At 45.5% G+C, this 26,080-nt stretch overlaps 1 protein-coding gene across 2 annotated transcripts in view; it reads left to right on the top strand.

Moving 5' to 3' along the window:
• Positions 1–937: 937 nt before the first annotated feature.
• Positions 938–26,080, top strand: part of CRACR2A (calcium release activated channel regulator 2A) — a 48,712-nt gene continuing 23,569 nt past the window's right edge. The window contains exons 1-7 of one of the 2 annotated variants that reach the window (XM_081005495.1): positions 938–1,290; positions 9,560–9,667; positions 15,988–16,239; positions 16,389–16,500; positions 19,701–19,866; positions 21,506–21,652; positions 23,681–23,771. In XM_081005495.1, the coding sequence (XP_080861621.1) occupies positions 16,066–16,239; positions 16,389–16,500; positions 19,701–19,866; positions 21,506–21,652; positions 23,681–23,771 (690 nt within the window). In that variant the 5' untranslated portion in view covers positions 938–1,290; positions 9,560–9,667; positions 15,988–16,065. Of the gene's footprint in view, positions 1,291–9,559; positions 9,668–15,987; positions 16,240–16,388; positions 16,501–19,700; positions 19,867–21,505; positions 21,653–23,680; positions 23,772–26,080 lie in introns of those variants that run through there. The other variant, XR_013986399.1, reaches the window with a different exon arrangement.

Below are 26,080 nucleotides of genomic sequence, written 5' to 3'. Positions count from 1 at the left end.
GTGGTAGCATCTTGTTCCAGTCTCAGTAAAACCAAAAGCCTACATTCGCACAGGAATATGAGAATGGGTACATGACAACATGGTCATGTAACGAGGGCTCTACCCTGTGTCTGAACTTCTCTATAGTGGGGTGGGAGTGCTGGGGAAAAATTCACACCTGGCAACCCATGCGCCCCTTTGGTTTCAGAGAGTACATGGTTTAAAAAGCCCAGGGCACAAATGTTCACAACCCTCTAGCGGCTACGATGGCTCATTTACCAGAAGCAATGTATTTAGCATTAACTCTGGATGTGTATACTCGATTCTGACCAAACTAAGCCTCCTAAAGCAAAATATACATCAGGATTAACCCCCCAAATATAGAATCATAGAATTGAAGAGTTGGAAGGGACCCCAAGAGTCATTTAGTCCACCCCTGAAAATAACGGCCGTACAACCTGCATTCCCCCCTTACTCGATTTAACAGCATCCCACTGTATATAGAGTCTCATGATTCACGCTGTCATTAAAGAAAAAAAATTATAGATAAGCTGTCTCCTCTGGGCCTGAGTGTTACATTATTTTCAGCTCTCCCACCCCAGCCCCAGCCCCATATTTAATGCACTATCGTGGAAGATGTAGCCAGATGTAGCCATCAAGTCCCACTGAATTCAATTATATCTGGGACACTTCTCTGTGTTATACTTGGGGCTTGCCCACATGCCTAGAAAGCAGGGACCCAAGAGGTTTTCCACTTGCCTCGTACTTTCTAGGCACAGGTCTGAGCAGTTTTGCATTTGCCCTATGGATTACCGTATTTTTTGCTTTATAAGACTAACTTTTTCCCTCCTAAAAGGTAAGGGGAAATGTGTGTGCATCTTATGGAGCGAATGCAGACTGTGCAGCTATCCCAGAAGCCAGAACAGCAAGAGGGATTGCTGTTTTCACTGCGTAGCAATCCCTCTTGCTGTTCCGGCTTCTGAGATTCAGAATTTTTTGTTGTTGTTGTTTTCCTCCTCCAAAAACTAGGTGCGTCATGTGGTCTGGTGCGTCTTATAGAGCGAAAAATACGGTATCCCCCCCCCCCCCGGAAAATGTGATGTTTACCACTAAATTGGAAGAAATGGCAATCTGTGGAGTCTCGATAAGGAAGCTGCTGTTTCTAGAGGAAGCACTGCGAGGGGAGAGAGAGTTTGTGCTGTTCATCAGGCAATGGCTTTTCCCACCTGCCTTGCGCCCCCCACCAGCCCTAGGGGCCTTTCCCACACCATGACTTTAGGAACAGCAGAAGCAGCTGGGAAGAGAGAAGAGGTCAGGGGTATTTTTTTAAAACAATTTTATAAGTTGTGTGTCTTTGCTTCTCAATTTGTATTGCATTATTTTATGCACTGTTGACTTGCTGTTATTTTTATGGATTCTAGTTTCAGAAATTATTTATTGTAATTGTTAAGAGTGAATTTCTGTTTAATGTTTGCTGATATTTAATTTTATTGTGTACTATTATAATCTAATGGATTATTTAATACTACTTTTTAAAGATATAAGTTGTTTATTTTAAAGGTTTTTTTTATTATGGCATTTTTGTATTTGATCAGATTGTGTGGTGTGTGAGATCTTTGTTGTTTCTTCAGCTTCTAAACCGCCTTGTGTACAGTAATATAGAAAGATGGTACAGTGGTACCTCGGGTTAAGAACTTAATTCATTCTACAGGTCCGTTTTTAACCTAAAACTGTTCTTAACCTGAGGTACCACTTTAGCTAATGGGGCTTTCCACTGCTGCTGCGCAATTTCTATTCTCATCCTGAAGCAAAATTCTTAACCCAAAGTACTATTGCTGGGTTAGTGGAGTCTGTAACCTGAAGCATCTGTAACCTGAGGTACTACTGTATACGAATTAAAAGTGAAATGAAATGAAACACCTTCAGCTGGCTGGCTAAACCAGGTAAGGGTAGCCGATGGGTCTTGAACCCGGGACTAATAGTAGATCCAACGGTCAAGGTGGTTTCTACATGATTCTATGTGCTGTTAGTGGAAGGGAGGAGCAGATGGGTCTCGTCAACCTGGGAAGGTAGACATCTAGGAGAAGGAAAACTGATCCTAAACTTCTGCCGCCTTGTGGGATACCTTTCAGAGAAGAAAAGGCTAAAGATCAAACCCTACACAAGTCCAGAGTGGAGTCCCTAAGACAGTTGGACAGTGCTTTGTATTCCTCCTTCCTGTAACTCCTGCAGACATACAAGCTGGTGACAAAGTGTATTGCTCTGATTTACTTTGGACCACATCAGTGAGTTGAGGGGAGGGGGAGTCTTGTCGTCTGGGTAGCCCAGGACCTCCAGAAACACTGCCCAGGCTTGCACCCTGGGGAGATCACTTTGGTGCTGGTAGCGCAGCAAAAACACTGCAGGATGCAGCTGTTGCCAACCAATCAGCTTGGCGTTGATATCAGGAAAGGTACTAGGGCAGATAATTAAACGGTCAGTCCGTGAGCACTTAGGATGCTGTGGTTCCTAAGCGGCAGCCTAGAATAGCGTTGGCTTTTTTTGCTGCTGCATCACACTGTTGGCTCATGTTAAGCTTGTGGTGTACTAAAACCCCCCCAGATCCTCCAAAACTCCGGCTAGCCTCACTCAGCGGTTTCATGTAGATGTTAAATAGTATAGGGGATAAAATTGAGCCCTGAGGAATCCCACATTGAAGGCTCCATGGGGCCAAAGAACACTCCCCATGCATCGCCTTCTGGAAATGACCTTCCAAGGAGGACCAGAACCACTGCAAAGCAGTGCCACTTATCCACAACTCGTACAGCAGCTCCAGAAGGATAACCAACGTGAAAGTTGCTGAAAGGTTGTGGGAAATTAACAAGGATGCATTTCTGTGCCAAAACACGGGTCTAAACCGTGATTGAAATGGATCTACAAAATCAGATTCCTCCAGTGCCTGGATCTGATCCATGACTCAAGAACCTTGCCCAAGAAGGGGCGATTTGCAACTGGCTGGTAAAGGTACCCCTGACTGTTAGGTCCAGTTGCGGATGACTCTGAAGTAGTGTGCTCATCTCGCTCTATAGGCCGAGGGAGCCGGCGTTTGTGCGCAAACAGCTTCCCAGTCATGTGTCCAGCATGACTAAGCTGCTTCTGGCGAACCAGAGCAGCGCACAGAAACGCCGTTTACCTTCCCGCCGGAGCGGTACCTATTTATCTACTTGCACTTTAACGTGCTTTCAAACTGCTAGGTGGGCAGGAGCTGGGACAGAGCAATGGGAGCTCGTCCCGTTGCGGGGATTCGAACCGCCGACCTTCTGATCGGCAAGCCCTAGGCTCTGTGGTTTAGACCACAGTTACTTAGATTTCTGAGTCCAGGGAGGGTTTCTTAAGGACTGGTTTCACTACTGCCTCCTTCAAGCTGGCATGCTAAACATTAGAACTTTCCGGTAACCAGAGCGGTTCAACAGTGAAACAGACTCCCACGGAAGGTAGTAGGTTCTCCTTTACTGGTGTTTTTTCAACAATGGTGGACTAGGTCTCTTCCCACTGTACAATTAATTCTATGATAAGGTAAGTTAAAGGAATAGAATTACACACAGCTTCCACCAGGTGGCCTTTGCAGCAAACATTGCTGCTCCCCTGGGCTTTAATGGGGCATCAAAACCTTGACATTTGAACGTCAGAACGTCTCTAAACCAATGAAAACATGCATTTCTTAACAAGCATGAGGAAAGTACCTCATTAGTTTTCACCAAAATCAGAAATCCCCATTTAAAAATTGAAATAAAAAGAGTAAGTATCTGTTTTAACCTGCTGTACCTTTGGCAATTTTTATCGGATTGGGCTGAAAATTGACACATTTGTAGACCATGAAAGCCAAGATTCAAGTTTTTGGGTCAACAGGTATAATTGTTTAAGCAGCATAATATTGAGGCTTCTAATGGTGGAACTATTTGTGGGGTCGTTGTTGTTGTTTTTGCCATGCCCCTATAATAAGGAATGAAGATGCTATTTGCCTTTCTGTGTCTTCATATGGGATAAGTATAATAATTATGTTACTGAGGATTTTATTGTTTTAGAATAGTATTATTCTGTTGCTATTGCCTTATAATGATGGAATGCCTTGAATAATGTGGTTTGCAAATGTCTCAGGCCTTGATAACCTTGCCCTTCTTGAATTTATGTTCAAAGCTGCCCAAGTTGATGAATGTCGCTACATCTTGTGGTAATTAATTAAGAACATAAGGAGAACCTGCTGATCAAGATAGCTTATCACCAAAGTCCACCTGTGACAAAATATGTGTGCTGTATAAAGTACCTCCTTTTTTTTTTACTTCAATTGATGCCACCTGCCTGCTTATAATATTATGAAAAGGGGAGGAAAATGTCTCATCACAGGGGCCAAGGTCGCTTTGTGGTCCTCCCCATAAAATATTTGAGGAGGCCGTCACCCCCAAGTTGATAGGCATTGCCATGCAAATGGTACATATGCACTGTGTCATGTGATTGATTGTGTGGGGTAGGGCTTACCTGGCACACAAGTTGGCACCCCTGCGTAGAATCAATAGAATTGTAGAGTTGGAAGGGACCCCAAGGGTCATCTAGTCCAACCCCCTGCAATCCAGGAATCTCAGCTAAAGCATCCATGACAGGTGGCCACCCTGTCAGCATCGCCCTTGAGCCAGTGCCACCAACTGGACTCATCCACTTCAGCCCCGCCTGGGCTAGGCGAGCTGGGTAGCACTTCCAGAGACCACCTTCTGCACAGGAACAGGTCCAAGTGCTGTGGACTCACAGCTTAGAGTTGTGAGCACCGGATTCACTCCCACAAGAAGACAGTCGTCGCACAGCAGAGTATAGCAGACTCTAGCAGAGTATATAAACAACTCGGAGAGCAGCTCTGTAGAATATCTTCTTTTATTCTATCTACAACTATACAAACTATATACAGAGCTTAATAGGTCTAAGCATAAATGAATGCTGCACTGCACTGAGTGTCTGCAGCTGCTCTTAGCAGCAACCTTATCTCTACACACGATCTCTAACACTCAGTCTCTCTCTCTCCGACACTGACTGACTGACTGACTGACTCAGTGCTGGAGCGGAATAAGTAGAGAGCAGAACACGCCTCCTCCTCTCTGGAGAATCAGCAGACTCCTCAGGAGATTCTTGGATATGGGAGGGGTGAAATCTCCTCACACCCAACCTCTGCTTTAAAATCTCCAAGGAAGGAGAGTTCACAACCTCCTGAGGAAGACCATTCCACTGTTGAACAGCTCTTCCTGTCTGAACATTCTCCCTGATGTTTGCTCAGAATCTCCTTTCTTGTAATTTGAAGCCATTGGTTCCGGTCCTACCCTCCAGAGCAGGAGAAAACAAGCATGTTCCGTCTTCCATGTGACAGCCGTTGAGATATTTGAAGATGGTTATCATATCTCCTCTCAGTTTCCTGTTTTCCAGGCAAAACATACGCAGCTTCTTCAACCGTTCTTCATAAGGCTTTCTTAACAGACCCTTGATCATCTTGGTCACCCTCTTCTCTGCACACATTCCAGCTTGTTCAAAACCTTCTTAAATTGTGGTGCCCAGAATTGGACACAGTATTTCAAGTGTGGTCTCACTCAGAGTGGTACAGTGTTACCTCGGGTTAAGTACTTAATTCGTTCCGGAGGTCCGTTCTTAACCTGAAACTGTTCTTAACCTGAAGCACCACTTTAGCTAATGGGGCCTCCTGCTGCTGCCGCGCCGCCAGAGCACGATTTCTGTTCTCATCCTGAAGCAAAGTTTTTAACCTGAAGCACTATTTCTGGCTTAGCGGAGTCTGTAACCTGAAGCGTATGTAACCTGGAGCGTATGTAACCTGAGGTACCACTGTACTTTTACTCCCTCTGATCTGGACACTTTATGCAGTCTAGAATAGCATTACCTTTTTTTTCTTTTTTTTGCTGCGGCTGCACTAACTCATGTTCAGTTTATGGTCTACTAAAACCCCTCAATCCCTTTCGCAGGTGTCCCCCATCGTATATTTGTGCAGCTGGTTCTTCCTGCCTAAGTGCAGAAACTTACCGTATTTTTCGCTCTATAAGATGCACCAGACCATAAGACGCACCTAGTTTTTGGAGGAGGAAAACAAGAAAAAAATTATTCTGAATCCCAGAAGCCAGAACAGCAAGAGGGATCTGGCTTCTGGGATAGCCTATTGCTGTTCTGGCTTCTGGGATAGCCGGGCGAAGCCTCTTCAGGGCAGCGGGATGAAGGCTCCCCCAAGAGCCACACTCCCTTTAAAGAGCGTGTGGAGCGTGTGGGGCTTTTCCCCAAGGAGGGAGGAGGGCAGCCCTTCTCCCTCCGCGGGTAAAAGCCCCCAAGAGCCGCACACACGCTCCATGCACTCTTTAAAGGGAGCGCTGAGCAGATCCTCCCACCTGCATTCGCTCCATAAGACACACACACATTTCCCCTTACTTTTTCGGAGGGGAAAAGTGCATCTTATAGAGCAAAAAATACGGTACATTTGTCCCTATTGAAATTCATTTTGTTAGCTTGGGTCCAGTTCTCCAGTCTGTGAAGGGCATTTTGAATCTCGATTTTGTCTTCTGGGGCATTAGCTACCCCTCCCAGTTTGGTGGCATCTGCAAATTTGATGAGCATCCCCTCAATTCCTTCCTTCATCCAAGTCACCCCATCATGATTTTGTATTCATCAATCATATTCACTGTTTTTCTAAACAAAAAAAACAAAAACCCTCAAATGTCATAGCCATTCCTAGGAGAGGAGTGCTCCAGCCCTTGATCATTTGGCTTGCTCTTTCTTTTCTCGCTCTACGATATTGTTCATGAAATGGAGCAAGCTGAATGCAGTATTTCAAGAGTAGTTGCACGATAGACTGTGTTGTGATGTAGCAGGGATGAAGCCCTTTCTCTTAGTTCACAGCAAGCACAACAATGTCATTTCCTGGGGTGCTATTTGCCAATTGTCTGTGTGCCAAACACATAAGCCTTTCCTGGAAAGGGATCTAGCAGATAAGCCAAGCAGCGAAAGGTAGCCAGCTCAAAGAAGAAAATACTAGAACATGCAGTACAGTGGTACCTCGGGTTACATATGCTTCAGGTTACATACGCTTCAGGTTACAGACTCCGCTAACCCAGAAATTTTACCTCAGGTTAAGAACTTTGCTTCAGGATGAAAACAGAAATTGCACGGCGGTTGCGCAGCGGCAGCAAAAGGCCCCGTTAGCTAAAGTGGTGCTTCAGGTTAAGAACAGTTTCAGGTTAAGAACAGACCTCCAGAACGAATTAAGTACTTAACCTGAGGTACCACTGTACCTGCAAAAATGAACGACAACTAGACCTCAGCACAACAAAATTGCACTGTCACTGAAACCTGCCAGCACTGCTCATGTAGCTGGTCTTCTCTAAAAGGCTGAAGGCCTGCATATTTCAGTGCAATCCAAATTGCTGCTCACATGTCAGAAAAAGGGAGCAAAACCCAGTGGCCTAATCCTTATACAACCCAGGTAGCAGTGTGTTGCCAATACTGGACAGGGTCCTGAATATGTAGAGGTACCCCTGACCATTAGGTCCAGTTGTGGACGACTCTGGGGTTGCGCGCTCATCTCTCTCTATAGGCCGAGGGAGCCGGCGTTTGTCCACAGACAGTTTTTCCAGGTCATGTGGCCAGCATGACTAAGCCGCTTCTGGCGAACCAGAGCAGCGCACGGAAACGCCGTTTACCTTCCCGCCAGAGCGGTACCTATTTATCTACTTGCACTTTGACATGCTTTCAAACTGCTAGGTGGGCAGGAGCTGGGACGGAGCAACGGGAGCTCACCCCGTCGTGGGGATTCGAACTGCTGACCTTCTGATCGGCAAGTTCTAGGCTCTGTGGTTTAACCCACAGCGCTACCCGCATCCCCAGAGTTAATGCTGTACATGTCCAGAGCTATACACTCTTCGTGACCCCATGGACCAGAGCACGCCAGGCACTTCTGTCTTCCACTTCCTCCTGCAGTTTGGTCAAACTCATGCTGGTAGCTTCGAGAGCACTGTCCAACCATCTCGTCCTCTGTCGTCCCCTTCTCCTTGTGCCCTCCATCTTTCCCAACATCAGGGTCTTTTCCAGGGAGTCTTCTCTTCTCATGAGGTGGCCAAAGTATTGGAGCCTCAGCTTCACGATCTGTCCTTCCAGTGAGCACTCAGGGCTGATTTCCTTCAGAATGGATAGGTTTCATCTTCTTGCAGTCCATGGGACTCTCAAGAGTCTCCTCCGGCACCATAATTCAAAAGCGTCAATTCTTAGGCGATCAGCCTTCTTTATGGTCCAGCTCTCACTTCCATACATCACTACCGGGAAAACCATGGCTTTAACTATATGGACCTTTGTTGGCAAGGTGATGTCTTTGCTTTTTAAGATGCTGTCTATGTTTGTCATTGCTTTTCTCCCAAGAAGCAGGTGTCTTTTAATTTTGTGACTGCTGTCACCATCTGCAGTGATCAAAGTCCTCTAGACTCCGCTATCTCATTTCGCCCTCACAGCTCCACCCATTTAGCCGGATCTGTACTGTTTGTGGCAAGATGGGAGAGAAGGAGATTTAACTCTCCTTGGAGGCCTCAGTTTAGTGGTAGAACCTGCTTTGCAATGCAGGTCTAAGGTTCCATCTTTCCTTGGTGCCTCCAGGTAGGGTTTTAAAGATTTCTTTGTGAAACCTTGCCGACTGTAGTCAACAATACTGAGCCAAATGGACCAATGGTCTGATTCAGTGCAAGGCAGTTTTCTGTTTTCATGTAATGCGTAGAACACCCTTACTGTAGATTTCTATAGGGACAGCTACCTTGAAACATAGTTTGTCCAAAAGATGCCCTGGAACTCTGATGAGTATAGCTATATGATCCACATGTTTCCAAATATGTGTTTGTGTAATTCCCACATTTTTTAGGAGTCAACTAAACCACAGAGCCTAGGACTTGCCGATCAGAAGGTCGGCGGTTCGAATCCCCGCAACGGGGTGAGCTCCTATTGCTCAGTCCCTGCTTCTGCCAACCTAGCAGTTCGAAAGCACATCAAAGTGCAAGTAGATAAATAGGTACCGCTCTGGCGGGAAGCTAAACGGTGTTTCTGTGCACTGCCCTGGTTCGCCAGAAGCGGCTTACTCATGCTGGCCACATGACCCGAAAGCTGTACGCCAGCTCCCTTGGCCAATAAAGCGAGATGAGCGCTGCAACCCCAGAGTTGGTCACGACTGGACCTAATGGTCAGGGGTCCCTTTACCTTTACCTTTAACGAAGAAGAAGAAGACCTTAAAACGTGTGTTGAGTGTCTTTTAAACTGTGCATTCCAATACCAGCTATCATGACTTAACCACTGTTACTCGAGGATCAAAGCATCAACTGCATATAAAATGAAACTACTCTTGTGGCAAAACTGCATGTAAATGTGGGTTTGACAAGATGGGAGGAAAAAGAAGAGGCAGAACAGGTTAGACTCGCTCTGTCCCGCCCACAGCTTCTTGTATAAAATTCATGTTGACTCAGCAATGTTTTGGAAGTGCTTTGCCCCCTCTGATTCGCTCTTCCTTCTTCCTCTATGTGCACACAACTAGCCTCAGAAAGCAAGCTTAGGACTTGCAGCCGGACGCGGCTGAGTGTGTTCCTTTGCACGAGAGCCATCTGCGGATATGTATTTTGTTCTTCCAGGGCAGTGAGCAGAGGTAAGTTGTCGGGGGGGTTTAAAATAAAGTACAAATAGCTGGCCAGAAAGCAAGCAGGGTAATGTTTAATGACACATATGCTGAAGCCAAAGCTATCTGAAGGAATGAGCTTGCCAGCAACGACTGGAACATGTCTGTTACTGAAGCATTGGTTTCCACTTCCTCTGTCTTTTATGTGTTGAAATGCAGCAAAGCCATAATCTCTTTCCTGTGTCGAAGATCCAGTGCGGGGGCCCCCCTGGCTTAGAGTAAATTCAAAGGATGTAAGCGTAACTCACTGAAGATGACAAGACAAGTAATATGGCACTTCCTCCTAGGTGCTGTTAAGAAAAGGAGAGCAGTTTTACTTGGTGGGGTGTCAGGGGAGGAGAACGGATATTCAGGACAAACTAAAAGTTATGTAGATTTAGTTGCAATCTCAACCTGTTTTAATAGCATCGTTGGGTTTGTTTCTCTTCCTTTTCTCATTATAACAATATACCGTATTTTTTGCTCTATAAAACTCACTTTTTCCCTCCTAAAAAGTAAGGGGAAATGTGTGTGCGTCTTATGGAGCGAATGCAGGCTGCGCAGCTATCCCAGAAGCCAGAACATCAAGAGGGATTGCTGCTTTCACTGCGTATTGATCCCTCTTGCTGTTCTGGCTTCTGAGATTCAGAATATTTTTTTTCTTGTTTTCCTCCTCCAAAAACTAGGTGCGTCTTGTGGTCTGGTGCGTCTTATAGAGCAAAAAATACGGTGAATATTCTAAACCTGATCAAATAGGCACCCTTTCTTTAAGCAAAGGGTTTTTTGTTCTCTTTGATGTGGGCAGCTAGCATGTAGGCCCATTTGCATCACCATTTTTAATGTGTCTACTCCAGAGTAAGTTCCACTGAATTCAAAACTCAATGGAGCTTACTCCCAGGTAAGTGAATATATGATTGCACCCTGAATTGTTTGTAACTACAGGAGTTTGTGACACAGTGCTCGGGAATCTCATTTAGTGGGACTTGTTTACAGCTAAGCATGTGTAAGGTCAACCAAGTTGTTGAAGCATCTTAAAAAGGATGCAATTCCAGGCTATGGTGTGAAGGTGCATGAGACCATCACCTTGCTATGGCTAAACAGGTCTGGGTCCGGTCAGTGCCTGGATGGCTGACTATCTGGGAATTACATGTAAGCTTCTTGGGTTCCATAACAGAAGAAAGGGGGGTATATAATTATTCTCATGTAGTATATGCAGTTGTTAAAACCAATACATAAAAAAACTATTTCTGGGGCAAACCTCCAACTCATCCCTGAAAATTGCCAATACCAGTTCAACTAGACAGCATAAAAATTTTAAGGCAGTGGTTTCCTAATAATAATAATAATAATAATAATAATAATAATAATAATAATAAATAATTTTATTATTTATATCCCACCCATCTGACTGGGTTTCCCCAGCCACTATGGGTGGCTCCCAACAGAATGAAAAGCACAATACAGTGGTACCTCGGGTTACATACGCTTCAGGCTAAATATGCTTCAGGTTACAGACTCCGCTAACACAGAAATACTACCTCGGGTTAAGAACTTTGCTTTAGGATGAGAACAGAAATCGTGCAGCGGCAGCGCAGAGGCCCCATTAGCTAAAGTGGTGCTTCAGGTTAAGAACAGTTTCAGGTTAAGAACAGACCTCCGGAACGAATTAAGTTCTTAACCTGAGGTACCACTGTAAAACATTAATCATTGAAAACTTCCCTAAACAGGGCTGCCATGTGCTAGATTGATATCAAACATTCCCATATTTAGCAGGGTGTATTTAAGTGGGCTTAGGTAAATGAACTTAGAATCTTCCCTTTGCTTGGGACCTTACTGTAATTATTATTATTATTTTATTATCATTTGTTTGTTTGTTTGTTTGTTTGTTTATACCCCACCTATCAAGAGTTGATTTTATTTATTTTATTTCATAAAACTTATACACTGCTTGAGTGCAAAAACATCAAAGCTATTTTACATAAAAAGCTTCCAGTTGCAGGAATGATTCTACGTGAACCCCTGCCTTCTCAAAATCCCCTGTGCATTAATGTCTGTGGAATAAAAAGTTTGACAATGAATCAATAGATAGATATAGGTTCAAACATAGACCAGCAACCTGAGATTATTAGGACATAAGAACAGTGGAACAGATTCCCATGGAAGGTTGTGGACTCTCATCCCTTGTAGGTTTTTAAGCAGAGATTGGATGGCCATCTGCCATGGGTGTTTTTTGAGATTCCCACATTGCAGGGGGTTGGACTAGATGACCCTTGGGGTCCCTTCCAGCTCTACAATTCTATGGTTCTGTGAAAAGCCAATGGCCCATCTGATCCAGCATCCTGTTCCCACAGTGTCCAACCAGATTTCTGTGGGAAGCATGTAAACAGGATTTGAACCCAAGAACATCCCTCCCCTCCTTAGTTTTCCAGCTGCTGGTATTTAGAAGTGTTGCTGTGAAGGCAAAGCATAGCTCTCATGGCTAGTAGCCATCAAGAGCCCTTTCCACCTCCATGAATTCGTCTAAATGTTTTGTAAGGTAAGGGGACCCCGACCATTAAGTCCAGTTGTGGCTGCCTCTGGGGTTGCGGCGTTCATCTCACTTTATTGGCTGAGGGAGCCGGCATACAGCTTCCGGGTCACGTGGCCAGCATGACTAAGCCACATCTGGCAAACCAGAGCAGTGCACGGAAATGCAGTTTACCTTCCCGCCAGAGTGGTACCTATTTATCTACTTGCACTTTGATGTGTTTTCAAACTGCTAGGTTGCCAGGAGCAGGGACTGAGCAACGGGAGCTCACCCCGTTGCGGGGATTCGAACCGCCAACCTTCTGATCGGCAAGCCCTAGGCACTGGTGGGATCGAGTGCCATAGTTTGACCACGTTCTGGGTAAAGAAGGATTTTCTTTTCAGGATTTTCCCGAATCTTCCAATATTCGGCTCAATTGGATGTCCATGAATTCTAGTGTTATGGCATCCTCTCACCAACTTGAGACAAACAAAAAAATCAAATACGTGTGTAGAAATATCTCTCTCAACTAATCATTTGCTGTGTTGAGGAGGGTCAGCTGGAGGGGGGAGTGAGGAACGTTGAAGAGTATGTGGTTATGCTTTGTGGAGGAAGGGAAGTCTCAGTACCCAACTAATAGGTCAAGGAAGGTTGATAATATTACCCCAGATAACAGAGGACACCCCATTACTCCCCCATTCTTTTCAAAGCACTTCTATTTTTCTTGCTCCCTCGCTGTATTTTTCATTTCCCCAAATTTCCTGTCTTCCTTCCTTCCTGTGTTATTTTCCTTCCTTCCTTCCTTCCTTCCTTCCTTCCTTCCTTCCTTCCTTCCTGTGTCTTTCTCTGTTCCTTCTTATTTTCTCTTCCATCTTCCATGTTCTTTCTTTCAGTTACAAAAAGTTTGGGGCTGGGTGGAAACACTTAGAATGAACTCACACTTGAAGTGGCCGTTATGTTTCCTGTCGTCACACCAGTTTCCTCACCCACCCACCCCCACCTAACTTAGACATGCTACAGGCACATGTGAGTTTCTGAACCGGCAAGGGCGCATGCTTGCGAGCCACAGCCACTTCCCACACATGAGCATGCTAGCTCAAAGCTCATGTCCTTAGGTACTGCTGTATAATGTTGCCTGCCACCCCAGTCTCTGAGCAGTGCAAAATTCCAGCCATTCCAGGCACCTTAACCCAGGATTTGGTTTCCTTCAGAATGAGGAATAGCGGAGAAAGTAGTGTCTTTATGATATATGGTATACCCATGGCATCCCTCTTGATGGCACTGCTCTCCCCAAAGAAGTTCACCTGGTGCCTTCATTGTATACCTTTAGGCACAAGGCAAAAACGTTCCTTTTTAACCAGGCCTTTGGTTGACCTGATCGACATCCTATACCCTTTTAAAATGTGTGGGTTTTTTGGGGGGCTACTGGGTTGTTGCTTTTATTTTTATTATGTATTTTGTGGTTTTACATCTTGATTTTATTCCATGAACTGCCCTGAGACCCCCGGGTGTAGGGGGGGTATATATAAATTTAATAAATAATAATAATAATAGCCACAGCCTTGGATTCCAGCAGCAACCAGGCGTGGTTCTGTCTCCCAGCCTGCAGTCTTGTCAGCTTCCAGTTTCCAGGTTCTAGCTCATTAAGTTCAACTCTTAACTCTAGCCTTTCTCGTTCTAACAACCAGTGAGTTGAGGAAGGCCCACCCATTTGATATCTGGCACAGAGCCACTTCCTTTGTTAGCTTAATGGCCCATATTTAGAGGGTCATTACCTCACCAGGAAACAAGTCTTTCTATACCAGGAATTGAATCCGTGCTGGATCCAGGAATCAGAAGGGGGCTCAGGCATACAGCTGCCCCAACTCATAACAATATTATACTATATTAACTATTAGGAATTATAAAAGAAACACTAGTGAGTTTATAGAAGTGGAAACCACCCTAAGTAATTATTTGCTGCTGCAGCGTGTTTGGAGATAAGACTCTTAAGAGTTTATTCTCTTGTCCTGTGACTCAAGTGACCTGTGTTTACACTTTTATACAAACAGGATCTAACATGGGAAAGGTAATAAAAAGGGAGGAGCTTCTGTTTAGTTAAGTCTGATATATTACCAGGTAACGGATGAAAAATTGTACTCAATGCATTTTTGCATTTTTACATGCTGGGTGAAACGGTCTGAAAATTGTCAGTGAACATTTAATGTTCTCCCCTCCATGCGTTGGAGGTATCACCTGCACATCCTACTCTTCCTGTGAACTATACATGAAAAAAAGGGAAGCGGGTGGAGCTGTGGTCTAAACCACTGAGCCTAGGGCTTGCCGATCGGAAGGTCGGCGGTTCGAATCCCTGCGGCGGGGTGAACTCCCGTTGCTCCGTCCCAGCTCCTGCCAACACAGCAGTTCGAAAGCACGCAGTGCAAGTAGATAAATAGGTACCGCTCCGGCGGGAAGGTAAACAACTACCAGACTTTTAGAAGACATCTGAAGGCAGCCCTCTTTAGGGAAGCTTTAAATGTTTAACAGACCACTGTATTTTTATTTTATTTTATTTTTAGACCACTGTATTTTAATACTTTGATGGAAGCCGCCCAGAGTGGCTGGGGAAACCCAGCCGGATAGGCGGGGTATAAGTAATAAATTCTATTCTATTCTATTCTAAATGGCGTTTCCGTGCACTGCTCTGGTTTTGCCAGAAGCAGCTAAGTCCTCCTGGCCACATGACCCAGAAAAATGTCTGCTGACAAACGCCGGCTCCCTCAACCAGTAAAGTGAGATGAGCGCCACAACCCCAGAGTCGTCCGCGACTGGACTTAACTGTCAGAGGTCCTTTACCTTTAAACATGAAAATACATTGAGTTCAGAGGACAATATTGCAACGACATAGATTAGAACGAAGGAATTAGAATTAGGGAGGGCTTCTAACTACAGTTCCCATCATCCCTGACCATTGGCCATGCTGATGGAAACGGGAGTACAGTAACATCTGGGAGGCCACAGATTCCCTAACCCTGTAATAGGGGAAGGTTTGGTTGCACACAACCCCAAACTCTGAGTTGTGTAATATGTCAGGGGTTCCAGGCACTTATCCAGCATCTCTGTTTCCTTTTGGGAATGAGGCACAGCGGAGACTGCGGTGTCTTTAGGATATATGGTTTATTTACACATATATACAGCCTGAGCCTACGGTGGAGGAGCTCACAGCATCAACACCTCAGAAGGGTCGTGCTTCTCCTATAGCTACAGCCTTGCATTCAAACAGACATCAAATATCATTCTGTGCCTATCTGGCTTTGTAGCTTGTTGCTTTCCTTTTAATTCACATCACATCTTACTAATCTCTCTACTCCAAACTCTGGTTTAGAGAGGAGATGTCTCACACCAAGCCCCTTGATCCCTTGTTCTCTTAATGGCCCATCACCCAGGCGATCACCTCAAAACAGGAAGGCAGCCCGTCTTAATTAGCCGTTAACACTTCCTGAATCCAGAGATTATAACTGTCTGGCACCCACAAATTCATAACAGTATTAAAGGTAAAAATTCTGTGTTTACCATTTTTGATCAGGCTGGCTTTATTTTTGATATAATTTCTAGATGTGCTCCATCTTCCCCAGCCCCGCTTTTCCGTTCATTGGCCTATTTGCAGTTTGAGTTGTTCACTCTATGAAAGGAAGAGATCGTGGTGGCCATTTTGTTCAATAAAAGAGACCCCCTTCCTTCTGCTGTGCTTCAGCAGCTACCTAAAGAGAGGTGGTTGCTAAAAGATGAAGGAGAGCAATGTTGAGATATGTTTTATTTCTTTCAGATTCAGGTGCGGGGCCGAAATTGGAGACCAAACTATATGGTTGCTTCCTGAAATGCTTCTGCAATCAAAACGGTGAAGATGGAAAGAAAGAAAAGAGTCATTGCTCCTCGTGGGACACAAGAAAATGCAGAAAGCAGCAAAGCAACGGATGGAAATTCAGGAGCGCAACTGGATATGTTAGCAAAAGCACACGAGTGCTTTCAGATCTGTGATGTGGAAGGCAAAGGATTCATTGCTCGTTGTGACATGCAGGTAAAGTGTACAATGCGGCTTTGTGGAGCGTTGTGTCATTTAATTGACCAGGCAATCTTCTGCAAATCTAAATTATTTGTTGTTGTCTGACTTTAAGATTTACATTAACTGAAATTCATTTTTATACGAGGAACAATTTGTCATTTCAGAGGCTTCATGGTGAGTTACCTCTTAGTCTGGAAGAGCTGGAGAATGTATTTGATACTCTGGATGCAGATGGCAATGGTTCACTTACTCCAGAGGAATTTTCCACAGGATTTGGTAAGTTCTAAAATGAAAATGGTGCTTCAAAGACCTTTCAAATGATGATGATGATGATTTATTATTTATACCCCGCCCATCTGGCTGGGTTTCCCCAGCCACTCTGGGCAGCTCCCAGCAGAATATTAAAAACACAATAAAACATCAAACATTAAAAACTTCCCTAAGCAGGGCTGCCTACAGATGTCCTCTAAAAGTCAGGTAGTTGTTTGTTTCCTTGACATCTGGTGGGAGGGCATTCCACAGGACAGGCGCCACTAAGTAACCTTGTTTCTTGCAGTGAGGGAAGGCACTTGGAGCTGGCCCTCAGCGTCCGGGCTGAATGATGGGGGTGGAGACACTTTCAGCTATAACAGGGCCAATGACCTATTGTGGTTGTTGTTTAGTCGTTTAGTCGTGTCCGACTCTTCGTGACCCCATGGACCAGAGCACGCCAGGCACTTCTGTCTTCCACTGTCTCCCGCAGTTTGGTCAGATGCATGTTTGTTGCTTCGAGAACACTGTCCAACCATCTCGTCCTCTGTCGTCCTCTTCTCCTTGTGCCCTCCATCTTTCCCAACATCAGGGTCTTTTCCAGGGAGTCTTCTCTTCTCATGAGGTGGCCAAAGTATTGGAGCCTCAGCTTCACGATCTGTCCTTCCAGTGAGCACTCAGGGCTGATCTCCTTAAGAATGGATGCGTTTGATCTTCTTGCAGTCCATGGGACTCTCAAGAGTCTCCTCCAGCACCATAATTCAAAAGCATCAATTCTTCGGCAATCAGCCTTCTTTATGGTCCAGCTCTCACTTCCATACATCACTACTGGGAAAACCACAGCTTTAACTATACGGACCTTTGTTGGCAAGGTGATGTCTCTGCTTTTTAAGATGCTGTCTATGTTTGTCATTGCTTTTCTCCCAAGAAGCAGACGTCTTTTAATTTCGTGACTGCTGTCACCATCTGCAGTGATCATGGAGCCCAAGAAAGTAAAATCTCTCACTGCCTCCATTTCTTCCCCTTCTATTTGCCAGGAGGTGATGGGCCCAGTGGCCATGATCTTCGTTTTTTTTATGTTGAGCTTCAGACCATATTTTGCGCTCTCCTCTTTCACCCTCATTAAAAGGTTCTTTAATTCCGCCTCACTTTCTGCCATCAAGGTTGTGTCATCTGCATATCTGAGGTTGTTGATATTTCTTCCGGCAATCTTAATTGCGGCTTGGGATTCATCCAGCCCAGCCTTTCGCATGATGAATTCTGCATATAAGTTAAATAAGCAGGGAGACAATATACAGCCTTGCCGTACTCCTTTCCCAATTTTGAACCACTCAGTTGTTCCATATCCAGTTCTAACTGTAGCTTCTTGTCCCACATAGAGATTTCTCAGGAGACAGATGAGGTGATCAGGCACTCCCATTTCTATAAGAACTTGCCATAGTTTGCTGTGGTCGACACAGTCAGAGGCTTTTGCATAGTCAATGAAGCAGAAGTAGATGTCTTTCTGGAACTCTCTAGCTTTCTCCATAATCCAGCGCATGTTTGCAATTTGGTCTCTGGTTCCTCTGCCTCTTCTAAATCCAGCTTGCACTTCTGGGAGTTCTTGGTCCATATACTGCTTGAGCCTTCCTTGTAGAATTTTAAGCATAACCTTGCTAGCGTGTGAAATGAGTGCAATTGTGCGGTAGTTGGAGCATTCTTTGGCACTGCCCTTCTTTGGGATTGGGATGTAGACTGATCTTCTCAAATCCTCTGGCCACTGCTGAGTTTTCCAAACTTGCTGGCATATTGAGTGTAGCACCTTAACAGCATCATCTTTTAAAATTTTAAGTAGTTCAGCTGGAATACCATCACTTCCACTGGCCTTGTTATTTGCAGTGCTTTCTAAGGCCCATTTGACTTCACTCTCCAGGATGTCTGGCTCAAGGTCATCAACCACACTACCTGGGGTGTACGAGACATCCATATCTTTCTGGTATAATTCCTCTGTGAATGACCTATTAACTGATCTAAATAGCCACACTCAGCTAATTTGGTGGCCTCACAGAGCACACCCATTCATTCGTTTAGATTATCCCCTCCCTGGCACTAGTCTCACTGCAGTTTACCTGGACGGGACAAGGGTGGGGCAGGGCAGTTGCAATATTGTGACTGTGCACTTGCCAGTTCCAGATTGACTTGGCCAGTTCCGCCTCAGCCTCAATGCTGCTCTGCTCCACTCCTGCCCTATCCAGGTCTGCTGCAGTGATGCTAGTTTCAGGTGAGTGGCTCCACAGCTCTGCCATACTCACCAACGGCTATTGATTTTACCCAATGGAAATCTGGCCCTGCAGATGATGTTGAAGTCCAACTTCCATCATCATCCATCCTTCACCAGACTGCTGGGAACCGAGGGGAGTCCAACAACTTTCCTCTTGTAGAACCTGGGACACGGGTGGCGCTGTGGTCTAAACCACTGAACCTCTTGGGCTTGCTGATAAATAGGTTGGCGGTTCGAATCTCTGCGACGGAGTGAGCTCCCGTTGCTCTGTCCCAGCTCCTGCCAACCTAGCAGTTTGAAAGCATGCCAGTGCAAGTAGATAAATAGGTACTGCTGCGGCGGGAAGGTAAATGGCATTTCCATGCACTCTGGTTTCCGTCACGGTGTCCCATTGTGCCAGAAGCAGTTTAGTCATGCTGGCCACATGACCTGGAAGCTGTCTGTGGATAAATGGCAGCTCCCTCAGCCTGAAAGCGAGACAAGCGCTGCAACCCCAGAGTTGCCTTTGACTGGACTTAACCGTCTAGGGATCCTTTACATTTACCTTTACCTTTACCTTTACCTTGTAGAACCGAGTTTTGAGAGTTGCGTAGTTCATTTTCCAGGCTGTTGTAAATCAATTTTTTCAATTCCTTGGAATTATCCTGAGGGCCAAACATTTTATCAGATGAATGTTGGGAGTCATTCTGCAAAGAAACAGTAAAGATATTTGTAACTTTAAGAACTGTTTATGTGAGTTCTGGGCGTGAGCTCTGGGCAGATTAGGTACAGGTGGTCATGACTACAAAAGGAGGAAAAGTTGCAGTTTGAATTTTGCCTGCAGAGAGAAAACACCCACAAGCTTTGTTGTTTTTGTAATAAAACCTTTATTTGATTTGTTTTACACAGGTCTCGTGGTGTCGTAGTTTCTGTCATCTGCCACCAGAGGAAAAAACCCCTCTAAAAATGAACTCTTTTTAATTTGTAGGTCAGTTTTTGTTGGGTCGGACGGCATCTGTTTCCGACACACAAGAATGTGAAACTGAAAATGTGTATCAGTCTGAATGGAAACAAAACAGCATGGAAAGCAATGAAGAGGAATATCAGTTCTCGAATCTTATGGAGAGGCTTGGCGCTAACAATATCTTAGAAGAGTAAGTGTTGTCAAAAAACAACCGAGAATCACAAGAATCACACGGCGTTGTACTTTGGGGGCTGTACCATCTCAGGTTGTATGTGCAGTATCACCTATCTGCACCTGCAGGATAACTGTGAAAAAGACACAACACAAAGAGCGACATTCTTTAGGATTTCCACTTGGCAATTTGGACACCAAATCTCTCAGTGCAGCAGAAAACAAGAAAGCTGTGGTTCCTCTCAGTCCTGTTGCTTACCTTCTGTGCAGCCCTGCAGCCCTAAACTCTACGTTGCTTTGTCTTGAGGTTTCACAGAGGTCTCCGTTTCAGTACGTTAAGCATCTAATTCAGAGCTAAATTCACAGGTTCAGTCTTTTTGGAGCCTTCCTATTCCCCTTTGGCCTCCCCGTTTCATGGACTGCTTGGACGCAGAGAAGTGAACCATAAGTGCCAAGTTCCGCCCAACTTTTGGGGGGCTGTCGCATGTGTGTGATGTCATGCATGTGATGCGCATGTGTGACGTCACACAGCGGGAGGAGGCCACGAGACCCACCGCAATTGCGGGGAGGCCTGGCGAGGTCTGGCGCGGCTCACAGCAGCCGCAGGAAGGCCCACTGCAGCCATGGGTAGTGCCACTCCTCAGGCAAATGGGAACAGATTCAGAGGAGGACAGCAAAGATGGCCAAGTCATGCAAAATAAGGTCCATGAAGAACCAGTATGTTTAGCACAGAGTGGGTAACTCTGCGAGGGAGACATGAAGGCAGTTTTCAAACACCCGAATTATTGTCACAAAGAAGAGCCCAACAAATTGTCTTCAGCCTCCCCAGAGGGCAGGACTGCAGCTAATGAACTTAAGCTACAGGGGCGTTGTTCAGCCAAGGGCCAGAGGTTTTTAGATATGGACCCAAAACACACCAGGCCAGTTATTTAAGAAACAGGTTTTATTATTAGGATGAAGTAATAAAGAACAGAGCAAAGCAAAGACGGTCAGCTTAAGTCCCTTCCTTTGGTTGCTGAAAGCTCCACAGAACAGCATCCAATCTTTGCTTTAAAGCAGGTCATAATTTCAAGCTATTTGTTTCGGTCCTTACCCTCCCAAGCAGGAGAAAATGAGCTTTTTCCATCTTCTATTTTTGCACTTAGTCATTCTGAGACTAGCAGATAAACCTACCAGGTGGCACCACAGGACTCTGCTAAAATATGACAAAAATCTTACCTTCAATTTCTCCTTTTTCTGTTACATTTTGGATGAGCATAAAAACTCACCTCAGCCCAGCATCGGGAAGTTTTTTAATGTCTGGTGTTTTAGTATGTTCTGATATGTGCTGTGAGCCACTCAGAGTGGGGAACCTAGCCAGATGGGCAGGGTATAATAATAATAATAATAATAATTAATAATAATTCCTTGACCATTCTTTCTTTTATAATTTTATCAAGCTATCATGCCTCTCACAAGGTCAATTATCCCTGCCAACTTTCATATTGATAGGATACATTGTCCTGATTTTATAATTTCATCGTGGCGGCAAGCATATAATAGGCCTCATGACTACAATAGTGATTGTGATTTTTGCTTTGCGATACGCAAATGCTGAAACTTTTGCTGCTACAGCAACCATGCAAGTAACACAGATTCCTTTTTCTTTCTTTCTCCAGCGAGAGTGACATAAAGCAACTATGGTCTCACCTGAGGAAGGATGAGCCACATTTACTGTCTAGTTTTGAAGAGTTCCTGACAAAAGTTTTCTCTCAGCTTCAAGAAGCTGATAATGAGAAGAGTGAATTGGAGCGTGTCCTGAATAGGTTAGTGCTTTTTATGATAGCCTAAATGCTTGGGGGGGGGGGAGCAGATAGGAAGTAAATAGCTGGTGCAAAAGCACCCATAGGTTTTGTCTTGCCAGGGCTCAGGGTAGCAGTTTGCTTTGAGTAGCACTAAGGTAAGTAAGCACTATGGTGCTGGAGGAGACTCTTGAGAGTCCCATGGACTGCAAGAAGATCAAACCTCTCCATTCTGAAGGAAATCAGCCCTGAGTGCTCACTGGAAAGACAGATCCTGAAGCTGAGACTCCAATACTTTGGCCACCTCATGAGAAGAGAAGACTCCCTGGAAAAGACCCTGATGTTGGGAAAGATGGAGGGCACAAGGAGAAGGGGACGACAGAGGATGAGATGGTTGGATGGTGTTCTTGAAGCTACCAGCATGAGTTTGACCAAACTGCGGGAGGCAGTGGAAGACAGGAGTGCCTGGCGTGCTCCGGTCCATGGGGTCACGAAGAGTCAGACATGACTAAGCGACTAAACAACAGCAGCAGCAGCAGCAGCAGCACTAAGGTTCTGTGTAGCACTTTGTCATCACAGATTTGGGGATGGAGGTGGACCAAAGTATGTGTGGGGGTGTGAGAGAGAAAATCCTAACAGTTTCCAGTGTTTTGCCTGGAAAAACAGTGACAAAAGCACCTGCCTCTTCTGTTGTCTTTCTTAAACCGTTTTGTTGCTGCCACAAGAGGCAGCTACTTCCCTCCCATCCATCTCTTCGATATGCTTGGCTGTTCCCACTGCAAAACTAAGTTTAACAGTGCAGGTGGCGCTGTGGTCTAAACCACTGAGCCTCTTGGGCTTGCCAATCAGAAGGTCAGCGGTTTGAATCCCCGCGATGGGGTGAGTTCCCATTGCTCTGTCCCAGCTCCTGCCAACCTAGTAGTTCGAAAGCACGTCAAAAAGTGCAAGTAGATTAATAGGTACTTCTCCGGCGGGAAGTTATAAACTGCATTTCTGTGTGCTCTGGTTTCCATCATGATGTTCCGTTGCGCCAGAAATGGTTTAGTCCTGCTGGCCACATGACCTGGAAAGCTGTCTGTGGACAAACGCTGGCTCCCTCGGCCTGAAACCAAGATGAGCACCGCAACCCCATAGTCTCCTTTAACTGGACTTAACCGTCCAGGGGTCCTTTACCTTTAACTTTACCTGCTGGGCTGTTCCCGCTGCAAAACTAAGTTTAACAGAGAAAGAAGGAAGAGCTGCTACTGCTGGTGATTTTCTTGGCAACCATCCACCGCTGGAAATCACTATAACCTATCTCTCCCTGCCTGCCCGCCCTCTCAATTACTGAAATGGTTCTCAAAAATTGCTCCGTCTGAGTTAAGAGGTCAAAGTTGGTCGGGAAATATTTACTAAAACACCTTGCTTCTTCATCCATGTATCTTCCTGTCCTCAGACTTCTGTTTCGGCTCTGGGAGAACAGAGCGCTGGTAGCCCAAAGCACTTGGTTTTCACAACTTTAAACCTTTTAGGAGGAAAGGGTCGCGGGGGCATTACTAACAAGTGCACTTAAAAGGTTTTTCTTTTTCTTTGTCACAGACCACCAATTGTAATTGGTGATGAACAACTTGCAATAATTTATGGGGTACCAAAGTTACAGCACTCTTAACAAAGTCTTACAGGCAGCACATTTGTGACGCCTGCTCTGACTCTCGGCTTTGCACATAGTTTTACAATAAAATGAAAAGGAAGAGAGGAGAAAATGAGGTTCTCACAGCTCTGAAAAACAAGGTAACTCTGGCTGGTGGGTAACCTACCCTACTTTCATGATTTGTAAGCCTGTTTTGGCTGAAGAGCTGAATAAAGAGAAAAAACGGAATGAAGAAATAATTGCACAAGGGACAGAATTTAGCACAACACAACTTTTATTCAGAGAAATCTTTCTCCTCCTACTGAAACACATACACACAGGTACTCAGAAGTAAAAATGTGGGATTGGCTCCTTATATATGAATCCAAAAGCCACTACTACAGCAAGAATTTCACCTGATGTACTTTTCTCTTTCTGTCTAGGAAGATTGCTGCCTATGATGAGGAAATCCAGCATCTCTATGAGGAAATGGAACAGCAGATCAAAAATGAGAAAGAAAAATTCCTTTTGAAGGCAAGTTCCTTATTTGCAGCATTTTATCATGGATTTCTTCTCAGCTGCTCTAATGTTCTAATAATGAACGAAAAGGAAAGAACTCACTCTGAAACTCACTTACAGGTGGTGCCTAACACCAAGGAAACTAGCGCTAATATGCCCAGGAACCTCACCAAAATGCTGGAGAGGATGCAGCTCCACAGGCACATACCTCCACATGTGGTGGGAGTGCCTCAAAATCCAACTATTCTGGACAACAACCATATGAGAAATACCGTATTTTTCGCCCCATAGGACGCACCGGCCCATAGGACGCACCTAGGTTTTTTTTGGGGGGGGGGGGAAATAAAGGATTTTTTTTTTATTCCCCCCCCCCAGGTGCGCTGCGCTAATCCTGAAGCTTGGGGCATGTGGAGCTCAGCGCGCCCCAAGCTTCCGGGTGCCGGCAAGGTCTCCGCTAGCTGTGGGAGAGCCGCGCGCTGCGCTAATCCCGAAGCTTGGGGCGTGCGGAGCTCAGCGCGCCCCAAGCTTCTGGGTGCCGGCAAGGTCTCCGCTAGCCGTGGGAGAGCCGTGCGCTGCGCTAATCCCGAAGCTTGGGGCATGCGGAGCTCAGCGCGCCCCAAGCTTCCGGGTGCCAGCAAGGTCTCCGCTAGCCGTGGGAGAGCTGTGCGGCTTCACGCGGCTCTCCCACGGCTAGCGGAGCACTGCGCTAATCCCAAAGCCTGGGGCGTGCGGAGCTCAGCGCGCCCCAAGCTTCTGGGTGCCGGCAAGGTCTCCGCTAGCCGTGGGAGAGCCGTGCGGCTTCACGCGGCTCTCCCACAGCTAGCAGAGCACTGCGCTAATCCCGAAGCTTGGGGCGTGCGGAGTTCAGCGCGCCCCAAGCTTCTGGGTGCCGGCAAGGTCTCCGCTAGCCGTGCGAGAGCTGGGTCTCCCACGGCTAGTGGATAGCTTCCTGAAGCCTGGAGAGCGAGAGGGGTCGGTGCGCACCGACCCCCCTCGCTCTCCAGGCTTCAGCGAAAGCCTGCATTCACCCCATAGGACGCACACACATTTCCCCTTCATTTTTGGAGGGGAAAAAGTGCGTCCCATAGGGCGAAAAATACGGTATGTAAAATAACTAAGCAAGTATTAGAAGTCACCCCAGAACTGGCCCTACTAAACATCTTCCAAGATTATAATGCCCACTCACATCACAAAGAGCACATAACTCACCTACTCTCAGCAGCCAGAAGCATCATAGCCAGACACTGGAGAAACCTGTCAGGAGTCAACATGGACCAATGGTACCAAACAGTATGGGAAACAGCCCTACTAGAAAAATTAACCAATAAACTGAAACTGACACTGGCACAAATCGAAGAAGACACCTTCACCCCGGTATGGCTCCCCTTTATCAAATACACAGCCCAACAAGACAACGACAAGAATCCACCAACAGTATACAAATCAATATGGCTGACCTGACTCAAAAACACCCACCCACCCCACTCACACATGCAAACAAAGTTCACCACAGCCAGTCACAAACAAACAACCACACCCTAGTCCAACCCCAACCTCTCTCACCACCAAAGGAACACAAGCAAATAGTAAAGAGAACCCACACAAGCGACGCTGACACAAAACTCCACACATACCCTACATTAAGTAGAATAGAAACATCGCCACCGCACCCCCACTCACCACGGCCCCCTCCACCTTTCCCCCTTTTCTTCCTAATGTAACACTAATGTCTCAGCAAATGAAACTGATCTGTAGAAAATGTAACTTGAAAAAAGAGACATTGCACATACTTTTGTAAACCAATAAATCTTTAATAAAAAATATGTTTTAAAAAAATAAGAAGAGTGAAGACACAAGTTCATTTGAACCAAGGAGCATAGACATAGAGATATGAGACACTGATTTAAATGATTTATCTCAAGTAGGGAGAACAGACAACAACAAACCCATGCAAGTTGAAGTAAGCTGATATTTAATGCACACAACCCTTGCTCATATTCTTGTACAATATGCGTGTGATATGATAAAGTCAAAGTTAATGTGGACTTCAAAAATCATTTTGTTAGATGTACCATATTAAGCCATGGCTTTCCCAGTAGTGATGTATGGAAGTGAGAGCTGGACCATAAAGAAGGCTGATCGTCGAAGAATTGATGCTTTTGAATTATGGTGCTGGAGGAGACTCTTGAGAGTCCCATGGACTGCAAGAAGATCAAACGTATCCATTCTTAAGGAGATCAGCCCTGAGTGCTCACTGGAACGACAGATCGTGAAGCTGAGGCTCCAATACTTTGGCCACCTCATGAGAAGAGAAGTCTCCCTGG

This window comes from Podarcis pityusensis (assembly GCF_964106645.2).
Source record: "Podarcis pityusensis genome assembly, chromosome: 5".
NCBI classification, from domain to species: Eukaryota; Metazoa; Chordata; class Lepidosauria; order Squamata; family Lacertidae; genus Podarcis; species Podarcis pityusensis.
The sequence above is the reverse complement of the archived record's forward strand: the minus strand, read 5'-3'. Positions and strand labels throughout refer to the sequence as shown.